The sequence below is a fragment of the Lentinula edodes genome (genome assembly GCF_021015755.1).
Source record: "Lentinula edodes strain Le(Bin) 0899 ss11 chromosome Unknown C8R40scaffold_63, whole genome shotgun sequence".
Lineage (NCBI taxonomy): Eukaryota > Fungi > Basidiomycota > Agaricomycetes > Agaricales > Omphalotaceae > Lentinula > Lentinula edodes.
The window spans coordinates 121,590-132,747 of NW_025764369.1; the positions used below are offsets into that span (position 1 = coordinate 121,590).

Consider the following 11,158-nt stretch of genomic DNA (forward strand, 5'->3'; position numbering starts at 1 on the left):
CATACCCCGGTCTGCTGACACTTCACAAGCTTCCTCCTCGAAACAATATACATACATAGATACAACTAGCAGTAACCCGTGCGATGCACAGCTTAATTAAGCTCGGGACGTCGCTCTGCTCCGCCCACTTCCTTCGTCTGTGATGTCAATTGAACCCTACACGACGCGCGTGCATTTATGTTAAGACAGAATTTGTCTAGCCAATCGGAATGATTGGACCAAGCAGGGACAAACACATAATTTTTTGTAGTGTTGGTAGCACTGGTGTATAACTACATATTCGCTCGTATACATACATACACCATGATATATGTAAATGCTGCTCCGTACGTGCTTGTACGTGCTAAGGTTGTCTCACACTCTGTAAAAAATTCAGTTTCTGTCCAATCATTTGAGAAATAAAAACAACTAACCCATATGCATACTCGACCTCATCAACACCTTCACCAGCCGCAAAAGCAGACAGTTCGCGAGGTGCATGAAGAACTTCTTCTTCCTCTCCATCTTCATCCTCGTCATCCAATACAACACCATCCTCGTCGTCCAATCCGAAGGGTTTGACTGGACGAAGACCACCTCCAGAGCTTGATCTCCTCTTATCTGCAGGCGACCTGCCTGCTGGTGACCTGCTCGCAGGTGATCGTCCAGCAGGAGACTTGGGAAGTGCTGCCATCGTCTTGGGGCTCATATGCTGAATCAGTGTTGAGTATAAGATTACCGATAGGTCAATACATATTCTTACCTCCCAGTTGTTTAGGTTTTCATCGACAACGTCTGGATCATCGCGGCTTGGATCCAGTCGAGTTTCGTCGCCCAAGTCACCAATGGTGACAATGCTCTCACTATCACTGATACCATCTGTGATATCAGCTGCGAATTCTTCCGGAAAGCGTGCCCAAGCAGAGGCACTGCCAAATGAAGACCCGTCTGTTTGCTCGTCTGTCCATCCGAGATCGGAAATGTACTCTTCATACTCTTCCTCGAAGCTGATGTCTTCGGGAATATAGGGGAGAAAGATCGAGGGATCCGGAGCTTGAGATCGGGCAGGAGGAAACACGTCTGCTTCGACGATGTTTGGCGTGCCGATAGGACGAATGATACCTGACAGTTCGGGTCCAGGGTGAAGACCTTCGATGTGATTTGATATGCTACCTGATCTCCGATGAGGGGCATTGTGTTGGTTTAATGCGACACTGGGCCCATATCTCCTGTTGTTATCTAAAAAATATAGCATCGGTGGAAATATATTTACGGTGAGTGAGGTGGAAAGACGCACAAAACTTGACAAGGTGACGTAAAGCTTGTTCTTGAGCCTTTCAGAATCAGGAATGAGATAACGGTGATAGTCGAGCGAAAAAATCTTACCGATGCGTCAGAAACATCATCAACCTCTGTACCCGTCAGCCACTCGTCGCGGAGATCTGGACGACAGTTGAGATATATCGCAGTAATGACCTTCATGTTCGCTAATTGTGGTCAGCCAAAATGATCTCGGACACATTTCTGAAGAGAAACCCTACTTTGCCTCCATTTTCGTCCACAAAATGGTACTTGACTTTTGATGAGTTTCAGTAAATGTAATCGCAGCATTGGATGTTCAACCCTGAGCATTCGTTTGAGCACCGCCTAGAGAAGATGCATTCATCAGCCATGACGTCGAAAGCATGTAGGCCGTTGAAGTCTACTCACCGAACTTTTGTACTGCACGAGCATCCAGATTCTATGCGAACGGTGCTTTGACAGCTTTTGCATGATTTTAGCGAAATTGATTGTTGCAAAGAAGTTGCGCCATGAAAAGTCGGTGAACATTTCAATCTCTTCTTCGTGCACCTCGCCATTTGGAAGAGTATTGGTTTTGGTGATAACGTACCGCGGAGGTTTATTCACGTTCATAGTATCTTCGGGTCGTATTTGATGCGAGGCTTGGGAAAAATTCAGGTAGCAGTATCGAAAGAAACTAGGAGAGAGAAGGTGGATCAATATACTTTGCTATGAACATCAAGGCACATACTTATTTTCCGGGGAATCTGCCTTTGAAACCAGAGCGGTGGGAATCTCCTGGAGACCGAACATTTTGAGTAGGAGTAGTAGACAGTTCGTATCGAGCAGAAGTTGGCCCAGATGATGAAACTTCATGACATCTAGAAACCAACATGAGGGCAAATTGAAGAACACAGATGGCCGGGCATACGCGAAACCTTAAACCATTTCAGCACTGTAAGCAGTATTGCAGATACCGCTTTGGAGGTAATCTCTCTATGACGTGTTACATCTGTTTCATCCAAGGTCTGCGGTGGGGCGGGTTGGTCTTGAGGTGGGGCTGTGGAAGTGGACTTAAATGAAGTGACGAGCACTGCCGAGCAAAATTATAGACGTACGCGAGGCTACTCCAGGCGGGAATACAGCTGAAGTCGTAGATTGTGATACATTGGTACCGGCAGATACAGTGGCCAACAAGAGTTTAAGTAGAACAAGGACCCATCCGGAAAGAACTGGTAGCACTGCACTCTAGAAGAGGGGTGAGGAAAAGTTTTGTGATCATTCTACGAAACTCACATAGATCTGTTCAACTCGTTTTAGTCGCATTAAATCTTCTCTTCTCTCCTTCGCCTTACGCTTCTCACTAGCTGTTCCCGCGTTCTCAAGCGCAGCAGTAGCCTCTGCAATCTTGACATCCAACAGAGCAAGATCAGGCAATAACTCTGCAGCTTCTGGATCTTCCTTTACACTATCATATTGGGCAGAAGGATTTGTAAATGTTGAGGAAGCAAATTCTCCCTCCGATCCAGGTAGATGCTCAAGCCCGCTCTCATGAGTCATGCAGTCTTCTCTAGTGCGCCACATTTGCATGAGTTCGAGGCTGATGTACATATGGCGATTGTACAGTTTGTCGGCCTCGTCAATTGCGAAAGGAACAAGCCTAGCAGCCCTCCCTTGGGTTTTCGAAAAAGGAAACAGGAACGGACGCGTCTGATCCGTCTGATATTGTTGCTTTTTGGGTTTAGGACCAGGAGGGGGAGACGGAGCAGGAGTTGCTGGTTGCGAATTTGGACGGAACGGCGCACTTGGGTTCTGAAATGAGGGGTTATGGTGAGGAAGGTTAGAGTAAGAATCGTCCTCTGTATGGTAGTGATGGCGGACAGGGATAGGAGAGTAGGCTTGCGCGAGCTTTGAGGCAACTTGCCCTCGTACTTGTTTGAGAATTGGTGTCTCGAAAGCTGCAGGTGGTGGCTGAGGAGGAACGAAGGTCGGATATTTCACGTATGTCTCTTGTCGGAAAGCTTCAATATCCAAAGGACTTGATTTAATCGTTGTTGTAGCTGAGCTCTGCGTCAATAGCCAGAATAAACGGTGCAGAGCATAGCATACATTGATCAGTCCCTGTAGGCAGCCCAGCAAGTTCCCTGGCCAAAGTTTTGACGCGAGCGTGATCTTTAATACCACCAAAACAGGATAAAAGAGTCTTCCAGAGAAGAAGGAGAAGCTAAGGAAACTTGTCAGTAATGAGTATCGGAAGGTTTTAGTTTTGCGCACTTTTTTGATAGGATATCCCTTCGCGCTCTTGTCTCGAAGTCCAGACACCACATTGAATAAATACACCGGCAATGGCGGATCCAAACTCACTGAAAGATACGGATAAAACTGATGGCATTCGTGTCGTTGACATTCGACTCACTAAGTTCATCTGCGAAATCTTCGTGTCCCTTGAATATCTCAATCAGGTGGTAAAGCATCCCAAAATACACAGATATCTCAGTTAGCACCTCTTCAACGACATCCTGTCGATCGTTCAAAGAAATGTTCAACTGTGCGAGATCGGCTTCCGAAAGACTTCTGTAAAGGTTCACGTCAATATAGTCGCAAAACCGAGGGCCATTTTACTTGCATCAGAAGATCGTGTTTTGAGCTGGCAATCTTGAGCGCATCGAGGATCGTGCTAACACCATTAGCAGAACGGACAAGTTTGCAGTTCTCGACGATCCAGTGGAGTTGGTGTTCAGGAGATGATGTTTCGGCAAAAGTACCTGTATACGGAATCTGAGAACTAAAAGAGGCAAAATGAAAGCTTGAGTCACCTTGTACAATGTAAAAGAGTCGACGGGAGTTGGTGAATCTGATCAATGCATCTTTGTGCTCTAAACCTTCTAAAAGATATTCGACGTGGGACCTCCTCTTTTCAAGAGGGCTTTTGGTCCATTCTGTCATTGACATCAGAGACTTCGATTTCGATTTCTCAAACGCGTCCCGTACCATCTTTAAATGAACCCTGCCATGCCCTGAGGTTCTCAGCGACCTGTGGCATCTCAACGTATGAGTAAAGTTCGTCGAGCTCATTCATGACTGTGTCTTCATCGTCGTAGTTGTAATCGTACCACCATTGCTACAGTGAACTGAGTCAATACATCGGGCCAGTGCATGTAGATGATGTGTATCACCTTTGGTTTGGGTACGCTGCCAACCATTGCCCTCAGTTGGCCAAGTGTTATGGAGTCCATAATTCCTTGCTGAGGCATTCCCGAACCTCCTTCTTGCGACTGTCCATTCATTTCAGTGCGTGATGATAATAATAATGATGGTAATAGTCAATGCAACGACTGTGGGAATATATTTCCTCATCGAGTACAGCCAGCCGATTGATATAACTTGCTTTGACTCACGTACATAGTACATCTGCAAAACCTATTTTTCAGCTAATTCTCTGAGAGCAGCTGAGTGTGCTTCCCAGCAGCCAAAGCACCCAGAGCAAGTTGAAATTTTTACTCTCGGTGCTTTGGGAGCTGTTGAGCGCTCTCCAGCCAGTCTCGTCGCTCTGGCAAACATACAAGGTTTTGCAGATGTATGAAATGCATTGGGAAACTCTGAACCTCTCTGAACCCAGCAATGTTAGTGCCAGATAATGTGACTGGCCCATAAGTGATAAACTGATATAGTTTTTTTTCTGCATTTGCTGACCTATGGAAAGACCTCATTGACTATCATTGAGGTTGCATTGAGGCAAGAAATCACCTCTATCCATATGGATGAGGTTAAGCTAAGAGCCTCATAACTTCTCTCTGAGTATAGACCATAAAGTCACGCCTGGATGACAGGCCCGGAGAAAATTGATCGGATTTGGACGATGCTCATTTCGGCCGAATTAGCATCGTCCGTCTGAATGGCTATCACGTTACTCTTTATTTCCTTTCTCACCATGGATTGGCCGGTCGCTTGCCCGTCGTTTCGCCTGTCCCTCTCATACATTTTACCTCCGTTCACGTTATTAATGCTCGGCGTCCCTTACAGCTCGATCAGCAATGGCGCTGCTGCCGCCGCCGGCTCCCTCTCCTCCCTCATCGCCGCCTTCAACGACCTCGATCCAGATTACCTTGCAGTTGTCCGCACCACCCTAGACTCACAAGAACTCGTGCTTTCTCTCCTCAAAATGCAGTGCCAACAAGCCCTCGACGCTATGGATATCAACAGTCCGAGTGCTGACCCTCCTACGGCTCTTCCCAGTGAAGAAATTGAGATAGACGGCCAAAAATTCAAAATTGTCTATCCATCTGAGCCTCAGCCTTCCGACACTCTCGCGCTTCCTGGCAGTTATGAAAAAGATACTGGTGTCTTCCATGCAACATACAGAGACCTGTGCGCCCTCCTGTTCTTATCTTGCCCTGCTATGTTCACTGATCTATGAATTTCCAGCAATGCTTTGAAACACTCAGCGCTCATCGAAATCTGCAGGAAATACGAGCTGGGTACCCAAGGTAATATGCGGGTCTTGAAAGAAAAACTTATTGGGTTCAGTGAGAATAAAATACGTTGGCAATGGTATGTTATCCAAAGTTGTAGAATCACATTTGCTTAACCTTTCCTCCCAGTCTCCTTCCTGTTGCTCGGCGCTCTCATCGTGGAGTACGTAGCAGAGGTATCACCAAGAATAAGCCCGCGACTAACGCAGGCCCTGCTGCTGTCCCGTCCAAAGCCAAGAAGCTCAAACTTTCAACGGTGCGAAGGAATGAGATGATGGGACTGCCCCCAGATGCCCCGCTTGGTGCTCAGCTATCTGATACCAAACGCTCGAAAGACATGCGTACACTTGAACAGAAGAACAGGCTTCTTAGCTGGGTGAGTCTTTCTTGATGTTTCAAAGACTCACTCGCTGACCATTCGTATGTAAACACATCTAGGCAAAGACGTTCTGTGACAAGCATCCATATGTAACTCGAGAGGAGCTTGCGCGGAGGCGGAAAATCAAAGAGGAGGAGAGGGCGAGAGAGAATGCTACCAGTACGGTACGTAGCTCTTGGCTCTTTTCTCTTCTCTCCGTCGTTGATTGGTGCTCGTGTTAAGATCATGCAACCCGTGTAACCGTGCCAGAGGTCACAGAGTGTCTAAGTGCGGAAGACGAATGGGACAGTAGTGAAGTTATTAACAACACCGCCGTTACGCCGTTAGTCCCCGGAGGTCGAGAGTATAGAAGAGAGGAGCTAAGTAGCAGCCAAGTCGGAGCGGCGGTATCGCCGGTGACGAGGAGCGAACCAGAGAACGTATAAGTCCTAAGGTAGAGTAGAGAGTACTTCAAGGCAGTGAGCTTGAAGACTTAGAGGAGCACAGAGTTAAGGAGGGAATCTAAGTCGATAATTAAACTGAGGAACTACAGTAGCGTACAAGCAGTATTTATATCTACGGAGCGGCGCAACGGTGCGGGGCGCCAGACTAGCTACTAGGAGTTATACGTGTAGTCCTGCAGGGTAAAGTAAAAGACAATAAGGAGGGACTAGAATGAAAGGGTATGTGTAGTGAGAAAGAACAATAAGGAAAAGATTACAATAAAGGTGGATCTTCGGAATACCGAGCGGCGGAATGGAGGCCTGAGGCATGGGCTTGACAGCTCGAGTATAGGCTAAAGTAGCACAATACATGCACTCGATGATTGAACATGTTTCCAACCTCCGAGTTGAGATTCAAACACTCAAGACCGGGCTTCCACCCCCATCGCTTTTGCAAGCACCTTTGCCCATTCTTCCACCACTTTTGACAACTCCTGGTCTGTTCTTCTTTTTTAGGTTCCTTATGGCTAACATATACCTTCCTACCTTCCTTCCTAGCACCATACAACAGCTCTCCCGATTGCATCACCACAGGTCATGTACTGCCTTTGGACCTTAGAACAACAAACACCGGATTACAAACCCTCATCGGCAGTACTGTGATAGGCGCGTCCCCTGGTTTTGGTATTGCTTGCACTCCTGTCAACGGCGGAGCCTTAAACGACACCTCACATCGAAACGCCGGTACGTTGAATGGCAATACTAGCAGCACTACAAGCATCAATGAATCGCCTGCCAATTCCATCACATTCGCAAATGAGCATGAGAAAGTTCATGTGGTCACAGTGGGTTTCGGAAAAATCATCAGGTATAAGGAACGCGACCTCCGCGAGCCCCCCTCAATTACATTTGCCACCAATATATCCCGACTGGATCGCGTTTGGGACGATGAGCAGCCTAGTTGGGACCCTGAGGACTGTGGCAAGAATTTGCTGAGCATCAACGGGGTGCCGATTGCACTGCGGTATTGGCGGGACATTTTTAGTGGCAAGAAAAATGGTGTTTGGGCAAGCTTGAAGAAGCTTTGGTCAGAGTGGAAGGTAGATTCCTTTCTTGAAACCATTTCCTTTATTGATATCCTTCCTCTCAACAGTATGTTGCTGAGCGTTACCGTGCTAGTAGCCCCGATGAGTTCTGGAAGGAGTTCTCATTCAATGATGGCCGACGTTTTCACTGGAAGGCTATTTCTGACCAACTACGTGACCTTCGGAGCAAGCACGAGCAACAGTTGGTTGATCAAGCTAAGGCTGAGTACGGCGTTGATTTTGCAAGGGTGTTTGTCAATAACAGAGGAAAAGTGCTTACTGATAAATCAGCAATTTCTTGCCATTACCTTAATAAGCTCGCAGAACGTTCGGGATAACCACCTCTGATTTTTGTCTATGATTTTATGATAAAATACAACTACGTTTTCGAAAAATAACATATTGTTTTCTAAGCACAATGACAAGAGCGGTTGCAGGTAGGACAGACTTTCGCAGGTGCATGCTTCATGTTGAAGAAATCATCTCGATCAACATGAGGGTTGTCATTCCATGAAATAAGGTACTTGACAATGGTCAAGTGCGTAAATTCTTGACTCCAGCCCCCCCATTCACAGATTTGACGCAAAGGCCATCGACGCTCAACCGATAACCACTGGCATCCACCGCGTCTAAACGAGTGAGTTCCATAGGGAACAAAATCAACCCCCACATCGAGCAAGTTATTTCGAAACATCTCCAGGAATTGTTCCGATGTCTGAAGCTCATAAGAAAGTAGAATGATACAGTGTGCGACTACTCACCATAGGTTCATTTTCTTCAGCAATACGATCATTGGCACGGATTTTTCGGAAAAGATATCCTTCGGTCAAGCCTGACGCAAGAATCCATCGAGCAAATGCACGCACAACACATATGTGCTGATATTCATCCGGCATTTCATAGAACACAAACGGTTTAATATCTGTAAATATTAAGATGCAGTACATTGAACTATCACTGTGTAAGACATGTTGCTCACCTCCGAACTGGCTAGTCTTGCGAAAGGGAAGCTGTAAACTGAGTTTACTTTCCCCAGTGAGAGGGTTCTCGGTCAACGTCAAATCTTGCAGCTGGATTTTCAGGAGCTCATCGACACGGAGTAGACCACAAAAGGCTAAGCTGTAGCCAAGGTCCATTGATGCACGTGCATGAGGGCCTAGTTCACCTTTGCGAGCTGGTTGAAAACTGCTTTGAGACGTCTGAGGAACTTGATATCGAGGCTGACTATTGAAATGGTAGAGATCCTCCAATAAGTCCTAGGGGTTGGGTGAATATTAATTTCCAAGTTCCGATAAGAAATATTTACAGAAGACACAGCTCGAGCACTAATGGGAGTATCCCCCTTCTGCGTCTGATAATTTATTGTGTCATCAAATGCTGATATATGCAGTACAAATGGAAACCTTACCTTGCGGCGGCGAAGACTAAGCATGTAAGTAGAAACCGTCTCGGAAACTGAAGGGTTACCAAGCATCTTGCCTGAAATTTCGCTTTGGTGCCATGCCTGCATCCCTAAGCCGTGTATTTTTCCGAATCCAAATGTTGCAGCAGCTCTCATCTTCTGTGCATGTGTGTAAGTGGAGCGTTCCTCCAACACAGGGGTACCGTCGAGCTTGATAAGGTCACACCTACAAGATTTGGTGAGCCGTACTCAAGTATAAAAGCTGCGAGTTGCCCTACGAATCCATGATCCAAGCTACAATGTATATTGCGGCTTGAGGGTGTGGGTTGTCGGAGAAAAATTGGGACCCTTCGGAGACCATTCCGTGCTTTACAAGGAATGCTTGACATTGTTTCATCAAGCTGAAAGATATTAGCTGTTATTTGTATTCACTGCATTGCACTTACCGTAAATATTCTTGAGAGGTTTTCTCAGAGACACCTTTTGAGGCTTCCCGAACAGCATCACCAAGACCAGACATGTCGACTTCAAGTTGGTCATGGCTTTCCTCTAGATCGTCTAGGACATCGGCTGGATCCAAATGTTTGTCTTGTGTGATTGTTTTCAGCAGCCCGGTGTAGCCTTCGTCGGTTGCGATGTCAACGCTCATGGCAGTAGAATGTCAAAAGAAAAAGGGGGGGAATGTCGAATTTTATAGGAGCTCTTATTGAGGCTGTGTAGCTGCAACTCAGCAGAAACTCGGTTATTCTCTGCAATACATGAGTAGGTATGGCAGCAGAAGGTTGATTTTTCTTTGTCTTGCACTTATCTCAAAAAACATGAGGAATACATGCGATTATATTTGTATAAACGTCAATCAAGATACATTTTTCTATGGAATTACTGGCGACGGGCACGTTTAGATGGATGTAGTGTTTCAGAAGACTCCTCAAGGTCGGAAAGGTCACTTACTTCATCCAGGCCAGCTGCAGTACGAACTGTACCCCTCCAATCACCCCTGCAAAGGTCTGCCCATCGCGTGAATTTCTGCAGGCCTAATCTCCACCGTGACGCCCGCGCTGCTTCTCGTTCTGCCCGTTCTTCAGCAGTAGCCTTTTCTAAGAACGATTTGTCTGGTTGAAAGCCGTTGTTGCGCCATCGGAAAAGACCGCCGGAGGAGTACTGTATCATCGCATAGCGGGTCTCATGTGCTTGGATGGGAATAGTAGAGTGGGTGATAAGTGCAGAGGGAAAGAGGATCGTGGAACCAGGAGGAAAGCGGATGATGAGCCCGAGGTCCCAGAGTACAAGGTGCCCACCTTTGTCAGGGTCAAAGGGTCCCATGTTAGTGTCAGCGCACCAGCTAGAGGCGCGGTTATCGGGGTCCATGTGAGGTGGAGAAAATGAGAGGGGGCCCAGGTTGAAGGTGGCGGCAGCAAATGCAGTGTTCGGGAAGTTAGCTTGCAGCTCTGGCTGCTTGCGTTGAATTTCTTGGTTCGTATCTCTATATTCTATGTAATTTTTGTGGCAGAACGTGTTGAAGAGAGCTAGTAAGAGCTCCGTTAATATCCAAACTGATGAAAAAGAAAAAATATCAGACCGTTTTGAAAACCTGAGATACGCCGGATGGCTTTGTTTCGAAGAAGCTCTTGCATGGCGTTCCGATTAGCCCGACTGGAAACTCTGTAGTTCTGCGGTTTGCGCCGCCCGTTACCGTAGCCGTAGCCAACTGTTCGAGAAGCAAAATTGCCACGCCGGCCATGTTTCTGTGCCTCGGTGAACATACTGGCTTCACGGCAACGAATAGCAGCAGCAGCAGCATCAGCTTCCACTGCCTGCCATTCTTTCCCCTTGGATCCATGAGGAACGCCGCCAAGGACTGCGATGATTCGGTCTCGAGCATCAACAAGCACTATGCAACTCCTGAAAAGGCATCAGTGATACGCGCGTGTTTAAAAGAAAAACACACGCACTGCCCATCCCACCGAAGAAGCTTCAGCCCACTCAACGAGCTCAGGGCATCCAGGTTTTTCCAAACCCTCTGCAGCCCAGGGGAGAGCTTTTTGCGAGGGTTAGCATTCCAGCCGCTTGACGAGACTGGGAGACTGGAGGCGTCGAAGTCTTCAAGTTCAATGGGCTGAGCACCTTTAGCTAATTCA

General features: G+C 47.0%; 3 protein-coding genes across 3 annotated transcripts; all 3 read right to left on the bottom strand.

The window, feature by feature from the left end:
* Window positions 1-163: 163 nt before the first annotated feature.
* C8R40DRAFT_1268994 (uncharacterized protein) lies at window positions 164-4,588 on the bottom strand. The gene is made up of 18 exons (XM_046234011.1): window positions 4,437-4,588; window positions 4,252-4,381; window positions 4,077-4,199; window positions 3,887-4,025; window positions 3,677-3,834; window positions 3,535-3,623; window positions 3,370-3,484; window positions 2,557-3,320; window positions 2,379-2,508; window positions 2,192-2,320; window positions 2,012-2,141; window positions 1,690-1,957; window positions 1,521-1,626; window positions 1,366-1,466; window positions 1,277-1,313; window positions 743-1,218; window positions 414-691; window positions 164-361 (listed from the first exon to the last, which is right to left on the bottom strand). Exons 1-18 carry the CDS (start codon window positions 4,545-4,547, stop codon window positions 355-357), a joined length of 3,291 nt encoding a protein of 1,096 aa, XP_046079897.1. The 5' UTR covers window positions 4,548-4,588; the 3' UTR covers window positions 164-354.
* Window positions 4,589-8,027: 3,439 nt separating this feature from the next.
* Window positions 8,028-9,669, bottom strand: C8R40DRAFT_1074548 (uncharacterized protein; the record flags this gene model as incomplete). The annotated part of the gene is made up of 6 exons (XM_046226730.1): window positions 8,028-8,333; window positions 8,380-8,540; window positions 8,598-8,874; window positions 8,925-8,969; window positions 9,027-9,246; window positions 9,467-9,669. 6 exons carry the CDS (start codon window positions 9,667-9,669, stop codon window positions 8,028-8,030), a joined length of 1,212 nt encoding a protein of 403 aa, XP_046079898.1.
* A 467-nt stretch (window positions 9,670-10,136) lies between these two features.
* C8R40DRAFT_994891 (uncharacterized protein) lies at window positions 10,137-10,909 on the bottom strand (the record flags this gene model as incomplete). Its single annotated transcript, XM_046236757.1, has 2 exons — window positions 10,137-10,546; window positions 10,600-10,909. Coding segments are annotated over 2 exons (720 nt in total), but the record flags the coding sequence as incomplete, so codon positions are not given.
* Window positions 10,910-11,158: the final 249 nt, after the last annotated feature.